This window comes from Strix uralensis, chromosome 1 (assembly GCF_047716275.1).
Source record: "Strix uralensis isolate ZFMK-TIS-50842 chromosome 1, bStrUra1, whole genome shotgun sequence".
Taxonomy (NCBI): Eukaryota; Metazoa; Chordata; class Aves; order Strigiformes; family Strigidae; genus Strix; species Strix uralensis.
Window position 1 is genome coordinate 19,138,003 of NC_133972.1, and position 22,715 is coordinate 19,160,717.

At 36.2% G+C, this 22,715-nt stretch overlaps 1 protein-coding gene across 1 annotated transcript; it reads right to left on the reverse strand.

Annotated features, from left to right (window-relative positions):
* Positions 1-5,104: 5,104 nt before the first annotated feature.
* Positions 5,105-22,155, reverse strand: NME8 (NME/NM23 family member 8). The gene is made up of 15 exons (XM_074891358.1): positions 22,123-22,155; positions 21,972-22,029; positions 20,962-21,068; positions 19,858-19,929; positions 18,721-18,837; positions 18,046-18,112; positions 16,131-16,204; positions 14,396-14,488; positions 11,506-11,663; positions 9,996-10,174; positions 8,737-8,881; positions 7,965-8,072; positions 7,061-7,212; positions 5,921-6,065; positions 5,105-5,327 (listed from the first exon to the last, which is right to left on the reverse strand). The coding sequence occupies exons 1-15, from the start codon at positions 22,153-22,155 to the stop codon at positions 5,105-5,107; spliced, it is 1,731 nt and encodes a 576-aa protein (XP_074747459.1).
* Positions 22,156-22,715: the final 560 nt, after the last annotated feature.

Consider the following 22,715-nt stretch of genomic DNA (forward strand, 5'->3'; position numbering starts at 1 on the left):
CCAAGTCCACTTTTTTCTACTTTTTAAGAAGGCATGGGTCAACCCAATTCAACACTAATATAAGTCACTCCATTCTGAAAATCCCTTACTTAATTCACTCACTTAATTCACTGCCACATCAGATGCTGGCTGAATCCAGACCCAGAACATCCCTGCCTTCCAGTCTGCTGCCCTTCCCTTGCAAAGGTGTGAAACAGATGTCGGAGCAGCGAGGGCTGTTTGAGCAGGCAAATGCATCCTCCTGTGTCCCCACGTGGCCCACTCACCGCTTCTGCTCCCCGGTATGTGACAAAAAGTCGGACTGACCTCTCCTCCTGCACATCCACGGCCAGGTATAGCCGTTGCTGCGTTAGTGCACCCCAGCACCAGAGTCATGAAACCTCGATTTAGCAGAGGGGGCAAATAGTCTGCTGATGGATGAAAGTAATGACTGTACCTATTTACAGCTGAAAAAATTAACAGGCCAAAACTTGAAGCATCAAATGTTTTTTCTCAGTGTTACAGCTGCCTTCCTACTGAGGGGCTTGGCTTTTTTTTTCATATAAAATAAAAATTGCCTGGAACACTGAACATATGCTTCTAGTGCGTTTCTTGCTACCTCCCACACACATGTGCCCGGTTTAGTAAGAAGTGCCATTGAATATTTTCACTGAATGTTCTAACCTCAGTTCCAAAAGAATGAAACCTGAAAAAATATTTACTCTAATTGTGAATAATTGGCACAGTTTTAGAAGCTCACTGTAAGTGCAAATCGGAACCCTTTTATGAACCACATTTATAAAAAAAACATAAATCCCACTCCAACAAGACCTGAATGACCCGGTCACTTTAATTTAATTCAGTGTTGCAACTTTGTTACTTTTGTCCAGTCATTGCATATAACTGAGAAATACTTCCTGTACAAATAAAAAGAAGATTTTCCAGTCCAAAATACTCAAACAGCTCTTAAATTATTTTATCCAGCATTGTAACCTAGATTCCAAATGAATGAAACCTGAAAAAATATTTACCCCAATTATGCACAACCGACACACACTTTTCGGTTGCGCTTAATAGCTGAATGTAAATGCACATCTGAAAACGTTTCCTCAACCAGATTTTTCTGGTAAACCACATCAGCTCCAAGTAATTTTGTAAATAAATATAAATCCATCAATGTGGGTCAACAAACATTCAAAATTGTGTTTCTATTTATAGTAAAAGCCAATAACTTTCAGGTTATTAATTTCTATAGAGGTACATTACTTCTAATTAGATCTGGTCAAGGCTCTGTGGAAAAACCACGTTCAATTTCAACTGCTGACACTGTATTTCCTGTAACATCCCTGATATTTAATACCGGTTTCATTGGAAGGTGCAACAGGATTTTGAATTTGCTTGCTAGATACGCACTAAATTCAGGGGCTTCCAGGTAATTTATTAACATCAGACTGGCTCCTGTTGTTGCTGCCAAAAGGCTTGTGGATAAACCAGTTTGGCAATAAGCATAAAGGAAAACATCTGGAATGGAGGGCACACTCCTTTTCTCTAGATGAGAATACTAAGATCAAAACCCAAAAGTAGCTTCAGTATGTCAGATGGTCTGTGTTACACACAGAAGGTTAATGCATGCATCAGAGCGATCAAGAGGTGTCCCAAGCAGACCAACACCCTGAGTATTTTGATGCCTCCTGGTTACAATATGATGGAAACTTTAGTCTGTAGATACTCAGAGCTCATCAGTATTTATCCTCTGAGCAAGGTAATCGGAAAGCTAATCATTTGCTCACAAAGAACTGTGCGTAAAGGATGCTTGCAAGGCCTGACTTGTCAGTGTAGCTCATGCAGCAATCAGAGCAAAGGAAAAACAGCGCAGTGGTACACAACCACAAGCTGATTCACTCCATCTTCTTGGCAGGGGAAAAAGCCTTTTCCCCACTTCTCTTATTTTATCATGCAGTAACTCAGTACAAATACTCACTACAATCAGACATACTAATTCTTCTTAAACAGTATTGTGAGATTTAGAACCATCTTGTTTATCATTCTAAACTGAAACAGATCTTTCATAGAGTCTTAGTGTCAGATTATTATTTCATTAAAGTTTCTAAACAAGGAAATATGTGGTCTGTTGTACAAATAAACATGTCCTGTGGTTTCATTTCTCTCCTGCTGGGACAAAAATCAGAAGAATAATTATGTTATCTTTTGTTAGTGTTGGAAGAATTTTCATCACATCTCTGCACCACCTAATTCTATGCAGAACCACGAGATATTTTCTAAATAAATGGTCATGATGGTCACATTCTGTTTTGATCTGGCATTTAGATATAAGATAAATGGACAGAACCAGACTTTCTGTAAGATTTGTAGGCAGAAGAGTGGTGTAAATTTAATTGCAAGATTTTCATATGTGAGACTCAAAGAAGTTTATGTTGGAACACATTCCTCCTGACTCTATAAATTCAAATGCTTGTCAATCCCATCACAAGTGCTCAAGATCTTTAAAATTACATCCATGTCTGTCACAGTAATATAAAATTCGAATAAGATAGATGGCAGTCTAAATTATGTATACAATACCTAAGTGTTGAGTTAAACTTTTAAAAAGACGAAGTACTCTCTTAAAGTATTGACAGTATTTCAATTACCAATGCTTCTGAATGCATGGTATTTTGATAATTCTACAAAAATCTGTATCTCAAAGATACAAAACCTTGGTGCATCTGAATCTCTTAATCAGCTGACTGAAACAGTTATTTTTATTGTTTTGAAATGTATCTCTTAAATTCCTCCTTTCCAAAGCTGCTAAAAGACATTAAGATCAAGAACATATTTAGGAGAAGAAAATAAGCAATAATAAATTAAATGTTCACATATTTCAATTTAGGTTTGGATACTTATACAAAGTGAAGAAAAACTGTCATAGATGTATGCATAATATTTCAACGTAATCACTTTAACCAAGCACAAAACAGGGATCATAATTGACAAACATGAATATATGAACCCAAATAAATAGAATCCTTCAACATCTAATAGTTAAACTAAACTGAAAAACTGTTATATTGATTAAAAGTGATGTGATGGAGGCTGAAGAATGATGATGAAACAAGCAATAACTCAGTATATAAAATTATATCATACTTAAACAGGCGGAGCTACTGTACCCCTACAGCTAACTGAAATTTCTAAGACCAGTGCAATAAATGATCCATGGTATTCAAAACCTGTGTGTGATACCTATCAAGCTATTTGATTATGAACTTCCATCAGAAGTTTCATGAACTCTTAGTAAGACATAAACACATTTTGCTCTTCTCAGCATTTCTGCTCCTGTGAAAAAACAATCCCATCTAAACTTTCAACATTGTATTTGTCCCACCGTTAGAGAAGCCATTAACTCTAGCAAAGATCTCGGGAAAAGAACTGAATTGATGTATCTGAAGTCACCCTACTCGGGCCTTTTCTGAGACTGCTTCATTTTTTCAAGTACAATGTGCCAGCACCCAAAAGACTCAGAGTGCTGAAAAAATGCCAGAAGGAATGGTTTTAATAGGTTTTTGAAGTAAAAAACAAGCCAAAGAACATACAGCAATTCTGAAATATGCTTCTCAGAACTCACCTCACTGAGGCAACATATAAATTCCTCACTAATCACAACTTCCTACAGGCTAGCTAGCCTCAAATCGAGTTTATGGCAGTAAAGCAGCTGTAGGTGAAAATGGGCCACCAGAAGAATGCTCAGTCCAACTTCTGCTGGAGGGATTTCTATAATAACAAATGCCCCATCACAACAGAAATATTTGTCAGGAAGATGTTTAAAACAGCTAGTTGTATTAAATACAATGGAAACAACAGAGAAAGTGTGAGAAAGACTTCTTTCTTTCTGGACTTTGCACTTACAATCAATGCTGTAAGTAAATTGCTTTAATTGAATGACATTCTTTAGTATCTCAACCTTCAACAGACTCGGACGACAAAAGTGAGAATATATCAGCTATAGAAGAATATTAGTGTTCTTCATGAAACCCTGCCAAGTTAGACTGAGACAGGATACAAATTCACTAGTCTGGCAAGGAGGTGTACATCAAGAATAGCTGTTATGTAAGAGCTGACTTTAGATTTTACTTCATCTCATATACTTGAATTGAGTAAATGGACTGGAAAGGACCTTCTGGTTTGTTATCCTATCTGTGACAGCAATCATTAGAAAATGTTTAGAGACAGGATAAATAAAGAATGCAAATGTTTTTCAGAGCTCTGAGGGAAGCAATAGGCCTTAATAGCCCTGAGCAATTTCACCGGGGATACACACCCAGGAGCCCCATTTAAGCTCACACTTGGGCTTAATCCTTGCCTGAGCTGTGTTGCAGGAATACTGGTCTCTGGCCCTCTTGCCTGTTGTTCCTGTCTGGACCCTTGAACAGGTCCTGGACCTGGTTCATTGCCTGTTCTGTCTGGGACTGTTGATGGATGTGGCTACCCAGTTCTGCTTGGGTGCTGTGGGGCTGGACTCTGCTGGTGAGGGCACAGCCTGTGCTGCGGTCATGCTTGGCTCTTGGCTCCTTCTCCCTTGTGGACCATTCCCACAGTTCCTGCTGCTCCCTGCCAATGTTGTAGCAGTGCCTCCACTACCTTTCAGCATTTCTCTTTTGTAGGCTGCCTGAACTGGAGGACTAGATTCACATCACAGTGGATGTGTCATCAATAGTGTTTTAATGACCTTCCTTGACCCTGTTCTTTTAAGATAGTTATATACAAAACACCTTAGACTCCTGGAACTATTGGAAAAGTATACATTTTTTTAAGTGATAAAAGAAAAACTATCTACTAAACATACATAAAGAAATCATTACTAACATCAAACTTCTAGGAGGTAATCATTACTAACATCAAACTTCTAGGAGGTAATCATTACTAACATCAAACTTCTAGAAGGTATTACTTGTTACATTGATGTGCTTTCCAATATGGCAAAGCTGATAACAAAAAAACTGATAAAAAAATTGAAGGAGTATGAAGGAAAATATGTGTGTATATATAGTCTTAAATATAGGTGGTTGGGTAGACAAATGCATCTAATGACATGAATATCAATTTCCAGAGATTGTGTCTTAATTGTTCAATCTATATCAATCTCACCAAATATGCACTCAATGCTGCTCAGTGCGTGTTCTCTATCAGATGATCCATGAACAGCATTAGACAAAATATTTTGTGCAAACTGAGCTCGAATCGATTCAGGAGAGGTCGCTTTTGCCATTTCTGGATCAGTTGGACCCATCAGTTGTCTCCAGTCTTCCACAGCATTTTCCTTTGTTAAGACCATTATCACCGATGGGCCCCTGTAAAATCAATAATACAAGGAAGCTCTTACACTATTCTGAGACACAGACGTAGCTTTGACTTCAGAGGTACCGTGAAGGCTTATGATGAGCATTACGCTATCTGAATTTTGTTAAACTCTTTAAATTTTAAAATTGGTTTCTGAGTGTTTTGTTTAAGACAATATCCTGTATTTGAAAGCCCAAAAGATTATGATGATCAGGTATTTGCATTTAGACATTTTGTCCTAAAAAGAGTCTCACTCAGTAATTTCTGAAGCAAGACAATACATATTATTTTATCAACAGATATGCTAGCAATATTATGAGAAGATATTTGTCCTACATGGGAAGAACAAGGATTCCATTAGAAATTATTTCATTTTTTGAGAAAAAAATCCAAAATAATCACCACTATCCATAAGTTTGGAAAGAATTTTAAATCTTCCTTTAAAGGAAGAACACTCCGTGTTAGAAGCTACTAAACTTGCCAGAAAGAATGCCAGAGTGTAAAATCCTTACCCCACTTTGGGTGTGGCATGTTTTATTGGTACTATAAATTCAAAGTTTGACATACAGTTACATACCTCAGTATTGTATAACAAGACACTTACTCAGTCATACAAGTCACTAACTGGTTAAAAAAGGGTTTTCCTTCATGATCCTTATAAAACTGTGTAGCCATTTCACGAGTTAAAGCTTCTTCCTTAATCTTTGAGATGGCAAATCCAGCATCTTTAACTTTTTGCATAATGTCATCTAGGAGAATATCAGGCAAACTTATTCCTGATTGACATAGTTTAGATGCAAAAAACCACCCAAAGTTGCAGAAATTACTGGATGATTTTTTTTTTAAAAACCACCAATACCTATTAAAATTCTATTTACAATATCAAACAATCATGGGCAATATGACAAACACTTCAACAGTCCTCTAAATTATACAGAAACCATTGTCATTGCACGAAACCATCTCTACGTAGGTGACAAATCCAGACTGTTATAAACTATACCAGTAGCATTCACTGTTGTTTCTCACATCGGACAGAATGTGGACTGTAGTTGTAATGCTCTATCACACACCAGGTGGCCTGCTAAAATCAGTCTGGATTGTTACAAGAGGGGAAGAAAGACTCACAAAAGCCAATGATGAATTAGCTTTAGAAAGACTACTGAAATTTCTTAGGAGAGAAGAGAAGAATGCAAAGAAAAGGCTCTGGATATAGGGTTTAAAAAAAGGGGCACCAAAAATCTTTAAGGTAAGATACCAAATTGTACATAGTGTTCTCTTTCCTTTGACCTTTCCTCCTCATTCCCTTTGTCTAAATGGCAAGTTAAACCAAGGATGGGAATTCATCTAAATGAGCAATGACCCCATGTGAGTCAGTAGAGATAACTGTCTGAAATAAGTAACATGAATTTGGAAAGTCTTTCTCTCCTTTGACTTAGATGGATGCTGGGCAGCGAGTTTGCACAAATACCTGGCTTTCAAACAGTTTAATTTAGCTAAGAACTGTCTTCAATTTACCACCATTCTTGTGAAGAAAGAGCTATAGGCAGCTTAAACAAAAGAAAAGTCACATTTGAGACCTCAATAGGAATTATGCAAGCCTTGTGAAAGTACTTCTCTGCATGGAAAAAATATTTCAGAGAATAAAAAGAATGCATCTGACATGATTTACTGCAGTGTACATTGCTACTATTTTGTAGAGATTACATCATTAGACATAGCCCATACTTCCTAGATCCCTTACCTTTATGCTTCTTAGCAGCATCAGGTTTGATTAATGCCAAAGTGTGCTCCCGAGGGAAGAAGAACTGTAATTCCTTCTCAGCATCATCGGGTGTAGAACTACCATGCAGCTGACCAATAGGTATGTTGCCAACTGCATACTTTGCACGTAAACTAAGAGTCATTAAAAGAGTGAAGTTACTTAAAGGAATAGCCATTTGGAGATTCAACGATGACTAGCCTTAACCCAGTGAATATAAATTAATGTTGATCTGGCAACTTAAGTGCATGATGATCTCTCTGTAGGAGTAGAAACTTTCATTGTCTACAAAAAGAACAATCAACTTTTTAATTAAACACCTGAAATATGAACCCTCCCAACTTTCTCTTGTTATATTTCCAAGATAATACCAGTTCTTTCTTAATGGAACAGCACTTCTGTCAACAACAGGTAAGATGATACCACAGCAGTTTCTTAGAACAATACAATAAGCAGGTATGACTAAGATGTCCATTTATAAAATGTGTAGGAGAAACCTAGTCACAAATAAAATATTCTAATCATGCAAAGTTTTTATTAAGCTGAGAAAATAAACATTTGTTCTAAAAAATAATGCTGCTATTTCAAGGAAAAAAAAAAAAAGAATGAGATATTACCAATATTTTTTCTTTGACTCAAGAGATCTCCTTTTACTTCAATACCCTTTTTTAAACTCAGATTTTCATTATGTTTAGCTGCCATCATTTCTCAAAAACCCCTATGGTTTCTATGTGTAATACACTTCCAAGGAAAGCTTAACAAACTGCAGAAATATGTGTCAGTTTCCAGATGATGGCACTGTAGTCACACCAATTAGAATGAGGTATTCATTGAAATGAGGAATGCAAAATTGGAAGCTGTGGATGATGGTTTATTACTGTATTACCTGTTTGGATTTTCCTTCTTAGCCTCTTCAACAACCTTTGGGCCTAACAAATCTCTCCAGTGTGCTACAGCATTTTCTCGTGTTAGAGCAAGTACAAGAGTTGGACCACTGTAAAAATGGGAAATCTGACATTAAAAGAAGATATAAAACTCTGTGATTTGTAAGAGTAATTTAGTTATATATAGTCCAGGCTGGGAAAACAAGCCCTGGTACTGGAGGATCTTAAAAGCGATCTCTGTTTAAACAGCTACAGTCTGATAAAACCTTATGGGGCCTAAACATGATGTTAAATTTCAAAGTTACCGAATGTTAACACAACAGCAAGAATGTTGTAGAATTGGGCTATGTCTTTATTATTAGATATAAAAATGCTGATCAGCCCCTAAGTTTTTGTCCCAGTCATATCCCAACTTCATATGAAGGCAAACAGGATTTGTTTTTCCTCCCCAAGGAATCCAGCACACATCCTGGATGAAGATTTCAGAGCTCTCCGACAGACAACCTAAATGCAGCCTTCCAGAGCAGAGCTCAGCTGGTTTCACCCAAATCAGTGGAAATGGCTCCTGACTTTGACATCATACATACGGAGATATGGAGTAGCTAGTAATTTTTTAAAAAATCATTTATTTTTCTGCTACACTTGTGAATTATCTCATTATCTGCTGTTGTCTGATCCTGTTTTGAGTTTTACTAAACTCTCAGAAACATGGGTATCTTGTGAAAATTTCAGTCTTATTTATAGATCCACAATCCCATTTTTCATTCAATGTACCTGGTCATTTGCTCTAGAAGGACTGGGAAGTAGTCTTGATTTTCATGCTCTTTGTAAAATTCACGTGTTTGTTCTTCAGTTAGGATTATTTCTTTCTGCATTGCTATTTTGAAGCCATCATCCTTTATTCTTTGCATGATAGAATCTGTTTAATATATTGAAATAAAGTTAAATTGCCATCCATTCATTGATTTGCACACTTGTGAAGAAATGACATGGACTTTTCAATCATAGTATTAATTTTTTACAGGTGAATTAATTTTCTAACTGAGGAACAGAAAACTAATTTAAAGCAACTGCTAGAGGGCTTCAGTAGTTGTCTGGCTGATCAGAAAGCTGATGCTCACCTTCTTAAGGCTTTCTCTCACTTCAGAAACCTTATCAGGAATTCCTGACTGAGAAATACGGTATGTGTTACTATCACCAAAAGAAGATTTAAGGATTTTGAATAGGTGGATATTCATTTAACTAAGTCTTACACGGCCACGTACGTAAGTAAGCGGTATGTGGCACAAGTCAAAATGACTGTATGATTACCTACACATGGACAGCAGAACCACTGCTCTAAGCAACATACTAGATAACAACCAAGGAAATAAATACACAGAGAGAGGTCAAAATTGTGGTCTTTCATATCTCTGTGTATAGGTTATTTCAAGTACAGCGATTCTCAAGTTAGAAATAAAAATGCTATCTAGAATCTAGGAAGAAATGCAAATATATGGCTGAGAAGAAAAGTAAACTTGTTTGGATGGAACTTCATGCTAATGGGGTAGATTTTTTGGCTGAATCTGTAAAAACATTGTCTGTATAGACCTGCCCTTGTGCAGCACTGCCTTATGCAGCATAGAACATTCTGGGTCAGATCTTTTTCACCTTGCCATTGATCTACCTTGGACCTGCCATTCAAGAATAATATCAGCTACTTTATTATGGTGAGAATTATGATCCCCTACACTATACTTTGAAAATGCTATATTCTCTGTGAGATCTTCTAGAAACATTCCATCAAAATATACAATCTAAATACATTCTTGAAAAATCAACCAAAGAAACAAAATAGCATTGATGTTTACTTTCTTAATATATCAAAAACATTAACCATGTAACTTTTTTCCTGACAAAGATTACTATCAACTTAATGATGGGGAGGCAATGTAACCTATGAACACTTCATTAACAGAGTTAGAATTTTTAAAATTCAAAATAGGAGACATTTTATATACCCTAGATAGAAAATGTAGTTATTAAACACTTACATCGTCTTTCCTTTAAGAGAGAAGGTCTAATTAAGGCCAAAGTCTTTTCAACTTTTTGGTCTGTCTTCTGTATACCAAAATTTGGGAAAAAGAAGGCAAGTTGTCTGCTGGCATCTTCTACACTGTCTTGCATGTCACATAGATTAAATATACTCTCAGTTTCCACAGTTTCTTCCAAACTAACGAAACACAAAGTAATACAGTATTTAAGTCACTGCATGCATTGTGTTAACAGTTGACTTCTTGAAGATGTATTTTCTTAAAGTTTAGGTAAACATAAGAATAAAATGCCAAACTAAGCTTTGGTAAATTCAGATTCATGACTAAAGCAATGTTTCTGAGAAGAGAATTATTAATCTTCTCAAAAAGTGCCTTGTCATGTGATATGAAAGGAAATCTCAGTCATGCCGCTTTTCTAATTCCCCTCTAGCTTATTCAAAATAGTCTCTCTGTTTCACTAGACAGAATTACTACTGACAAGTGTACAGTGTATAATGAATGATCAATAAAAGGACTGTGCTCAGTTCATGTACAGCATGATCATAAAAACTATAGCACTACAGAATTGTCTTTAACAGAGATACTGCTCATTTGCCTGTATTTCTAAGGTTTATTTATCTATGTAAATACAGTCACTCTTCACAACTTACAGAAAATGCAATATTCCCCACTTGTACTAGATTAATGCAGGAAGGAATGCAGCAGGCATCAACAAAATTATCAATTATTATGACAAGTTCTTTTCTGGAACAAAGTATTTAAATTCATGTTGCTTTAAGTAAATCTCTTGTCTAAATATAAAACTTGATCCAACAATTGAATTTTTGTGAACACTGTTGTCTGATGCTGTGTGAACTATCATCATCTTTAAAATTCTTTACAAATGCTTGGCATAGGAGAAAAACAGACATTTCAAGATGGTTGTGAACAGTTATTCCTTACAATTTTAGGCCTCTTGGGGGGGTGGAGTAAGGGGGGAGGGGTAAACAAAACCCAAACCCCTCCCACTTGTTTGCTGACTTTTACAGTGTGATCCCGGGGAGCACAGCATGCTTCAGGTGTCCCCTAGTCTCCCTTGGGCCACATCACAGCTTCCCAGGAGAGACAGGGGTAAACATGGGCAGGAGTGCAACCCTCAGTGGGCAATGTGGGCAGGCACTTCGTCTGGGTGAACTAGTGTGAAGTGGAATTGCATGGACTACATCAGCTTTGGAGTGTAGCACTGTTCCTGTTGGTCTGACAACCCATTCAAGGATAGTTCAGAAGCAACAAGAGATTGGTGCCCTTTGCTTCTCATCCTTACCTAGGAAGCATGGAGTTTCTATGTTCCCACGGGAACAGTGATTGCATGTCTAGTGGTGGTCCTGTGAAGGACCGGGTGAAAAACTCTGCCTGCTCCCTGGAACCTGTGCACACAGGCACATGAGCATCTGTAAGAATGTGCCTTGGTTTATGGTGTGCTCTGAATACTGTAACTGAATCACATATACACATTTTCACTGGTAGTTACCTGTCTGGCTGCTCAGCCTCAGGCTTATCAGGCACACTCTCACTCGATTCACATAGTTCTTTCCAGTGAGGAATAGCATCAGTTGCTTCTCTTTTAATGATTACCAAAACGTGGCATGGTCCACTCATCATGAATTGAACAAAATCATCAAAATCACTCTAAAAAACATAATTTCCCCCCTATGAATTACAAGAAGTCTGAGTTTATCATCAAAAATGAGACGACCATCCTTTCCAAAGTAACTCATAATTCCTGTTCTAAAATGGCATTTACATGCATTACTCAAAACCCTGACAAATTGTTTGAGAAGTTTTTTGATCAATCATTTGAGAAAACAACATTATAAAATGTCTAAAACAAAATTAATTGAGATAAAGGAAGTGATACAACTACATTAAGCAAGTACCACATGTTCTTCCAGGTTAAAATGCAAATAATAAGAGTGAAGAAAATGGTCTAGAAACTCAATGTGATCAAACACTATGCTTGCAGTAGCACATATAGTGTAACATAACAAACTGCACTACAATTCCATGCATAATTTTTGAAACTAAACCCTACATAGCTGGCTGTAAATATAGATCACTGACATATTTGCAAGACATTTGTAGGCTTTTCCTTCATTATCTTTGCTACATTCTTTTCACTCCTTCAGTTTCAACCTTTATTTTCATCAGAAAATAACTTCTGAAGCTGTTGTGAGTTTTTAATCTTTTCTTCCTTACATGTCACCTTTTTCTTCAATATTGTGAATTTCCTCAAATATCTGCTCTGCTTTTAAATATTTGACTAAATCTTTTCTTTACCAGTCACTCTCATCTGATTACATATGATACATTTTTCCTTTAATAATACAAGGATGAAATATTCACATATATGCTTTCAATTCATTGCTTTTCTCTTTCAATTATCTTCATATCTATGCATACTCTTACTTAACCCATTTCACAAGATGAACAAACTCAAAAGAGAATGAATGCAAGTACAAAAACATTTACTACAATGCATAAAGGGAATATTTATACTGTTGTAGCTTCAAAAGCACACATCAGAAGAAATAGATGTGGCTATTAGATTTGGCTGTCCTGGATCACCCAGCTTCATCGTTAAAAAGAAACAACTTTTGTTTCCAGTTACAGCTGAAGGTTTATTGCCTTGAATCTCCATTCTGTTGTAATATGCAGTCTTTGGACTTTCAGCAAGCTTGCGGAGTATCAAATCAGGAATAGCTTTGCTCACTGAGCACAAAGGAACATATATTTTATATTGTCACTTTACCATCATTATTTTCAGCTTAACATTACACTTAAAGAACGGCAAATAATTCTCAATATGCATAGGGCCCTCTGGACTGCTTCTGATAGTTTGTAGGAGTTTTGTTATTCTTCCTGTCCTAATGTTGTCTAGGAACTGCTGTGGTGTAGTGGTGCTGCCATATATCAAACACTGCATGTTTCTTCTCTGTCTTTGTTCCTCCCGCATCTCCCTCTACAACTAACTAATCTCAAATTTGGCTGCCATTCCCATGAAGATGACTTATATTTATCTCTATTTCAAAACTGTCTCTGTCTCAGCTAAAATCCCAGGTTTGCCAAAACCAAGATCTTCATGATTCCTTACAAGCTCTCCCTATTACTTCCTTTCTAAACCATAGTGCAGCCATCTGGTGATTACTATCAGATTTCTTTTTGCCCTCTGGCTTCAGTAGGGACCATCTTGTCTAACTCTCATTCATTTAGAGTGCCACAGGAACACTTTCCCAGCTTCTTCTTTTGATTATGCCAACCCTTTCATTGATTCCTTCCATTGGTCCCTCTAATAATATCAAACAAACTAGTCATCTGCATATAATTCCAGCCTCAGTCTATTTTATGCACGTCTGAAATAGGAGAAGGTATAAATATTTGTTAATCAGCTTAATTTTTTGTGATTCAGATCTTTCTGTAGAGTTAACTTTAGCTATCTTACTGCCAAAGCACTTGAGAATATCCAGGTACTAGTTTGCCACACCACTGCCATTTAGTAGTGACCAGCATAAGTTAATTGTATTCTTGAACTTCCTGTCTGTCACAGAATCACAGAATCATCTAGGTTGGAAAAGACCTTGAAGATCATCCAGTCCAACCATTAACCTCACACTGACCGTTCTCAACTCCACCAGATCCCTCAGCGCTGGGTCAACCCGACTCTTACACCCCTCCAGGGATGGGGACTCCACCACTGCCCTGGGCAGGCCATTCCAACGCCCAACAACCCCTTCTGGAAAGAAATACTTCCTAATAGCCAGTCTAACCCTGCCCTGGCGCAGCTTGAGGCCATTCCCTCTTGTCCTTAGCTCTTTGTTGTCCCCTAACATAGGATAGGACCAGAAAAATAAACTTCACAATGGAGATGCTTTCTCTTTCTGCCTGTGCACCTGTTTATTCCCAGTAGTACCCTGTGATAAAACTGTAAAGAAGAAAAAATGTAACATATCCTAGCACTTATTTTCTGGCTGGCAGAGTATGTGACAAATAGATACATACTGTCATGTAAGTGACACTGGATTTTGGTTTTGTGCTACATTTCAGCACCTAACAGCCTATGTTTAGGGCCATGACTAAGGGTCATATACATTCTGATAGCAGAAAGAACTACAAAATCTTTTGGGATTTAATTCAAGTTCAGTTTAATTTAGTTAGAATGTTAGAGTGCTACCAAGCCATATTTGTATGAGTCAGTAAGAAAAAAAAGAGAGATAACATCTCCTTTTTTCTATGCCCTATATTTACATTAATTCTGTTCTTAATTTCTGTACTAAAAATTTACAATATGAAGATTTGTAAACACATATAGCTACAATTATAAGTTTTACCTGTTCCTTTTGTTTAGGTTTTTAGTTCGTTTTTACCTGTTCTTTTTTCTGGGCATAGAACACTCTGATTTGCTCTTCAGTTAGCGTTTTCTCCTCTGCTGCTTCAATGACAAATCCTGCATCTCTAATCTGCAATTAGTCAGTTACTACTCAGTGGCATTTGAAAATGGATATATATAAAATCATATGTTTTTGTAAATCTAAAGGTTGATTGATTTTAGAAGCTATCTTAAGCTTAAAATTATCTGAAATATTCCAAATATAACTGCTATGTTATATATTTTCAAAGTGCTTCACTAAATTCAGGATTACAATGCCCACTAAGTCAATGTTTGTGAAAAATATAGTGCAGTTCAATGTATGTATTCATTCAGTAGTTAATAATACCTTTTATTTAACGTTGAATAAACTCAATTTAACCATTGTGTTTAACATGCAACCACTTCTAAAAATGTTATTATAAACTATATTATTGTCATAGTAGTCATACAAATGTGTATTTGTCAACAATTGTTGGATTAGGCTAAACTACTTGGCTCTAGAAACAGCAAAAAACCAAAAATAAAATCTATTTTATCATTATCTATTTTAAGTTACATTACTACACTAAATTCAAGTATGTGTAAGAAATGCACACTTACATGACCTGTATCAAAATAGTCCACTGGTATGAGGTCTATACCATATACTGATATTTAAAAAAGAAAGGAGCTACTCAGCCACAATACTGACCATAGGCCAATATTAATCTGCTTACCAGCACTGTGCTCTTTAAAAGCCCCTATGATGCTGCTGAGTGCTTCCAGACTTCCTCGCCAAGGCTGAGTGTGGAAACTGTATGGGTACACACCTCCTAAAGCAGTGCAAAGGCAGAGCTGACTAGCAGCTGCTCAGCTACAGCTAAATTGCTTTCAAGCACTGTCTGCTTTTTTTGACTTTATTGAGCTTCCTTCCTTTCTGGCCAAGGTAGAGTAATTGCAGAAACAACCTATACAACGCTCTGATTTTCTTTCCAGAAAGGTTACTGGCCTTATCATAGCACTTTTTAAGATTAGCATGATTTTATCTTGATCTATAGTGTTATGAGGCATTTTTTGTGACAGAAACAGTGAGAAATTCCTGTAATTGAAATGAGCGTTATTAACGTATCCTATTCTGGAAGGCAAAAGAATTTTTCTTTCACTGTGTGATGGCTTAAACAAATACTAACCCCTTGGATGCACCCTTGCATACTTGCTGGAATCACATTCTCCACTGCAGGAACAAATATTGCACTACTGACAAATATTGGTGTACAATTACTGGTGCACATGAATTAGCCTCACCATTTACACATGTATATTGTCATATGTGTCTGTGCACACACTCTCTTCCACAAGGAACTCTTAAAATGATTTATGCGTGCCTACAATTCTTTAAGATGCTGTGCAAAGAATTAACTTCACCACTGCAATCTCCAGTTTTCATTTCTATTGCAATATGAGGAAAATAAGACACTTTTCTGTTTGGAGATTTCATGTGTCTTCATTGACACATCATGAATCAATGTCATACCTTATCTACTGACATAAAATATTAAAGCAATAGTATCAATCTGACCACCAAATTATTTCAGGTCAAAATTATCATGCTTGTATCATCCTTATCAGAGAAGCATTAAGAGATCTTGTTCTAAAGCCTGGGCATAAATTAAGATCTACTTATTCTTACATCTTGCTACTATGCCTCTTAACTAAATAGGATGAATGAATCTTTTCAAATTCTGTCTTACCTTTTGTTTAATTTCTTCTACGCGTCCCTCTAAGACATCATCAGGTTTTATAATTCCAATAGAATATCTGACTACTGGAAAGGGGAAAAAATCATCTGTCAATGAATATGTTTATCAAAATAAACCCAATTTTCCATTACTTACAACTGGGTTTCTCTAAATAATTCTCCATTTTAGTATTGAGATGGCCAAACAGTGGTTCCAAAAAATAAGTGACTCCAGCACTTAAAGTATGTTTTGAGTGCAGGACCATCCTTAGCCATCCCTAGAATCTACATTTCTGATGAACCACTGGTATTTTGGGTAATATCTTGGAAAAATGGTTCACATGCAGCCAGGTGTGGTGGAAAAACTGCGGTTTAAGATAGACACTTTGTCTAAGGAGCTCTGTATGTACAAGACTAGAAATGTGAAAGGAATTAATAAGTGAAAGTCTGTATGAATATTGGAGATTTCCAGTAAGATATACATTTCTTGTCATAGCAGATGTTTGTTTCCTTAGCATTGGGGGTGCTGAAGTCATTTGCAATAAATAACTGTTGAAGTAACACGTGCTTGCTAACACAATCTAATGTTTAAAACAAGAGCTGTTCCTGGTTGTAGACATACTGTTACAACACCCATAGCATACAGATCCCTGCAAAATGACAGTGGTCAGAAAAGAATATGAACTACATCATCTTTGCAGAATCTGAGGTTTACAGTTAAGCATTACAATGTAATTCAATCAGATCCCAAACACTACAGAAGAACTTAATCATAGCTCTAACAGAAATGCCAGACTACTACTTGTTTCCAACACTGGAAAACACTCACAGGCACCTGCATGTGGTAGTGAAAATATTACCACAAAACATTAGTGTGTTACGGCTTCTGAGGGATCACCTAACCTGAAGCTGAACCCAAGCTGAAAACTCTGTTCCCTGATTTTGTCACATATTTAGGTTCTGTGGATTAGTGTAAAGTCTGCATATAATTGCTAAAGGATTTGTAATACTGTACTACTAGGTCTCAGAGAGGTTATGAGAAAAAAAATAGGCTCAAGCTAAGGTCAGGAGTATGCCACTTGAACAATACAATGAAGAAGGCATGAAGAGGAAGGAGAAGGGACATGATTTAATCTGTGACTGGGATCTAATGCCTCTCACAGGGAAAAAGAAAGGCAAGATCAAGAAGAAGGAGAGGATGGAGGAGGTTATTCTACCTCAGCATTACTGAATGGCATTCTGTGTATATACAAAACAGTAGAAACCTTCAGTAACTACAGATAACAACAAGAATAGAAAAGATGTAGGTCCCAGCTCATGATAAGCCTAAGATAAATCATAGACATGAGACTCACAAACACGATGATGCTTATTTTTCAGTCTTTTTGGAGCCTTGGTGGATTTATGCTCTGTGTAAGTCTGTTCTTTAGCTCTTAAATCTAATCTACTGAAAGAGTTAATTAAAAATAATGTGAGATACAAGGTATGAAATTCCTTCACAGATTAACTCTTCCAATCCTCTCAGGTTGCCCTCATCTTGGTGTTCTGGTAGAACATCCAAGGGTTAACAAACACCACTTCAACAAAAGTGCCTAGCTAACACAGGGACTGTGTGGCAGTGACTTTCAGGTACTAGTTTTACACAGGAAAATTCTCTGGCACATAGCATTGCTACTACGTGCTAGGAACCTGAAGTCTGAAGGTTCCCAAAGGGACGGTGAAAATAGTAATGATGATAGCCTGCTATCTTAATTCCTTACAGAAGAAAGCTTCTCCTCAGTTTGATATCATCAGTCATAGCCTCTCATATTACTAACTGAAATAAAGGAAGGTCTGTCAGTGCTGGACATACCCAATTCTTAATCAAATAACTAAAAGACATTTGTTCTTTTTCTTTCTGCTAACATTTCTAAAATAAATATATTTACCCTCAGGTACAGTCTCCTCAACAGTCTCTTCTGATGATTTCTCTTCTAGGAAAACAAGTTCATCTACCTAAGGTAATTGCAAATAGAGTAAAAGTCCATCACCAGTGCGAAGCTAAAGTCACCAAACACAGCTGTCCAATCTTTACAACACTTGTATCTTAATGTAAGAACATATTTGTAACCCTGGAAGACGAGCAGTTCTAAGAAAGACCTTGAGTTAGCCTTTCCTTAACTGAGCTACAGTTTGTTAAATGTTTCCTTTTACTGTAAGTGTTTTTTGATCTGCATTTTCACTCAGAACAAGCAATGACACATGACTGTTTCCCATGTCTTTATTTGTTTCATATGATGTACTGTTACTAAGTTATATATGAAAATTATCCAGTCCTGAAAGAAAAAAAGATTACTAAAACCTTTATGTGCTAGTGACATTTTGTCCATCTCTCAATGTCTTGCATTAATAGGCTAATCTGTAAATTTCTTAAATGTTTATAAAGTACCATTTATTAGAAATTTCTAAAAAAACCCAAACCCTCACATATGTCACTTTACTGTTAAGAAAAAAATGCAAGAAAAAATTAAGCATTACCTAAACCACTATCACAGCCATTGAGAGAAACCATATAAGTGTAATAAAAATACTCATTTATACTTAAGTATCTGTTTTGTGAGTACCTCTGTGCGTTCCTTCTTTCCAGCTGCAATTTCCCTCTCTTCCTGTACTAGCTCTGTTATTTTCTTACTTATAAGAGGACCATTTACACCTCTTACTATTGCAGTAATTTTGCCATTCTGTAAAAGAGAAAATAACACTCTCACTGAGTTCTTGTCACTTAGTTTACATATTTACTTCAGTTTTGGAACATGCTATATCTTGCTACTTTTTCCAGTAACAGGACCACTTGCTATGCCCACTGAGGTGAATATCAAAGCTACTGCTGCCTCTACTAGCTCAGAATGAACCTTTCTTGCTTTTACTTCCTCCCTTCCTTCTCTACTTAATTTTCCATGTTTATTTCTAGGCTCACCATTAATAGTACAGTCAGAAGTAAATGCAAATATGGAATTCACTAGCTCTTAATTTCTATAGCATGGAGTTTTTTATCTTTTTATTTGCATTATGTTTCAGTGTGTGCTCTACTACATTCAGGAACACCATAGCAAAGCCAACTACTAATGATCAAAGGTACTGCTAACTTCATTTGGCAGCATTCAGATTCAAACCTGAAAGTGTCCTGAAAGTATTGTTCTTGGCCCTTAGTTGTGGGGATTCAAATCCTAGGACCCTCAAGTCAAAAAACCCACCGCCTCCTATATGAGCAGTGTTCTACAGTGGAGTCCTAGGAGAACAGTCTGTGTCCGTCAGTGAGAGATAATAAATGTATGATTAATTGTTACAGTTGCTCAGGTGTGAAAAATGAAATTTTAATTTTTTATCTTAAAAACCTTAAAGTGGCAGGAAATGTAAACTCTTATTCCCTGAGGGAAAGTGTGCATAAAATAACCATTTCAGTGTAGCCACATGTAGGCACTTTATGTGAATCAACCCTGGAAAATTTACATAGATTTCTCGCTAACTAGCAAAACTGTGGCTACCACAAGTCTTCTGTGACTGTATGTGCAGCAGCTACAACAAAAATGTGCTTGAGAACCACAGATTTAGGCACTGGAAACAGCCTCAAGTAAACAACATCTGATGATATAATCTTACGTACTGTAAAATGTAAAGATGTGAGTTTACATTTCTTTTTAATCTACTGAAAAATTAAGACAAAAGTAGGCAGCACAAAGAAACTGATGTGATATACTTACCACACAAAAAAGAAATACAGGTTCACATTTATTCCTAAATGGTTGCAGAGTTGGAATGCTGTCAGCCTCTGCCTGAAGTCAGATGAAAAAGATTATTTACTTGCATGTGTATACATATTCATATATATAAACATTTTTGCCTGCAAGAAAACTGCAGTCTTATATACTTTGGTGTTAAGCACTCAAACTGCAGTCTTAGATACAACTAGAATTCCTTATGGCACTTGCTGGTGATGAAGAAAGAACTGGTTTGGTAACATGGGATTGGCATCTCTTTATATTACAACAGTTTATCACGGAAAAACACCTTAACCTAATACTGTTTCCCATGTAGGTTATAATAGCACACATAAATGAGGAAGCAGCCCGTGCAATCTTGATGGAAGAGATTATCCACTGGATCACGTTCTCTGTGACGTGGTCAACTGTATGAAAGCACTTGAGATTACTTCTGAACATAACTGCCTGATTTTTTGTGTATAAACAATACATGTATTTTCTACAAAAATGCTTTGATCTGGCAATTGAAAGTTTCCAGTAACATGGAAAAGGATGAGCTTGGTCAACATATGGGAGGAACTGAATCTGTGAAACAAATTATCTACTTTGAGTATGATATATACCTCCTATTTTATACTACTAGTGTAGACAAATAGTTTTACTTCTACAGTTTTGTGATAATTTATTTTTCAATTCCCTCTTTTTGTTCTATAAAAATGAAATACAAGGGGATATTTGAAAAAGGTGTAACAACATTTTTCAGGGACATAAGTATTTTAAATGTGATAATCCATAATGTAGAGACTTAAAACTAAAAATCATATAGTCTGGCTTTTGAATGTTTCTGCAGTCGCATCATAAAACAAAAGTTGTGGGATATCAACTCCCTTTCTATTATAGCTGCTTTCATTTTTATCACCATTTCCAATCTAACTCTAAACAAAGTCTTATGAGGAGATATGCAGAACAAGAGGCAACCAGGCCAAAATTATGATCATTTGGTTGTCAGGACAGCAAAATGAAAGCTCTGTATATGCAGACAGATAAAAAGACATATTTAAAATAAAATGTAAATAAAGTTCCATACAGAATTTACATCCTTACCACTGCAAAATGCAACACATCATCTTCACTAAACTCATTCTTCAGTTTTCTGAATAAGTTTGCCACAGCTTTGCAAGGACCGCACCAAGCTTGATACACATCTATTACTAAAATGTAATAGTTTGGAATTACAAACAGCTGACTTGTGGAACTTACGAAATGAGACATATTTATGAGTGTGTTGGAACAGTACTGGGAAGGTGTTCACATGCATCTTTCAGTCCTAGTCAATGAAGGCATCATGAATACATCAATGTATTCAGTGGACACATCACAGTTTCTTCTTTTATTTTAGTGACTTCTGACATCAACAACATACTTCACAATACAATTGAGATGATTAATCCAAGCAGTTGCATTTCTTTCATATTCCTTTTCCTTTTAATTGTTCTTTTTCTTTTCCCCCTGTTGCTTTTCATTCTTATGCAGATCTTTATTCTACAGGATTTTTACCTCCCTGAGCCTATGCAGATAATCTATTTCCCATTACTACTCCTCTGTAGATATGATCCCATTACAGATTTGTTCCTTCTACCCAAATACAATTCGTAGGAGACCTAGGAGACATTGTTATTGGACTGAATGAACTGAAAACTGAGGATAATATACATCATAGAACATGCACTCCTAAGAATGCTGACCACTTAATTCTTAAGGACAACTGTACAGTTTTAATTGAGTCGTACAAGATTTTAGGGAAAAACTTCCACAGAAGTGTCCAGCCCCCTACCATACAGTATACCATATTGGAAAGGTATTTTCTAAACATTGGTGTATAACAGTGGATAGAATAATGGGTAACATGATTTCTGACAAGTATTTATCATAGAAGACAGTGTATATTCATAAACACAACATATAAATTTATAAATATTTTAATATAACCTTTCTTTAAATGATAATAGGGCCCTAGTCTTCTAGATTTATGACAAGTGTCTATTAAAGATGATATAAATATGAAAAACTGTACATGTCTTCATGAGAGATTAAACAGGAAATAGTGACAGTACCTACTACACCTTTTGTCAGCAACATTTCATCCCACTGGTTTTGATTGGTTATTATGGCCTGAAATAAAATGAATTGACATTTTAGCACCTTAAAAAGGCAGAAAAAAAATCTATTAATCTCTAGAATTGTTCAAGTAATTAGGATTTATACCTGGAGCTGTATTTCTTTCTTCTTGCCTTCCATTTCCCTGTGATTATAGAAAACATATCAATATACAAAGTACATTTAACAGGATTTTAAAAGAACATGTGACACGCAGAACTGATTTATATGGTTTTCAACAGAGTACTGTTTCTGATTCCCTTAAACATTAACTTGACTGAAGCCCCTACAACTATGACAGTTAACACCTCACATCAGAATTCTGTGGAGCAATATACAACTTATTTGCAAAACCCACACAGCACAGGAAACAGAATACAAGTTTTAGTTCATCTGGTTTTAGTTTCTTAATCTGTTAGGGCCTTCAAAATTTTTTAGCCTCAACAATTTTTCAAGCTTATAATTACTCTGTTCAGAATGGCCAAAGGGACCTCAGATGGGATGACAGCTGCTGTAACAGTGGACCATTTCAAAAAAATATTGATTAAAGAGCTTCAACTCTAATGACATCAAATCAAGTTTCGTAGCTTCTGGGATACATGAAAAACAATGACTTACAATGTGTCCCATAACTAAACTCCCAACCAAAACCTGATGCATTCATCATTAATATCATTAATAAAAAATGTCCTTCATGTTTT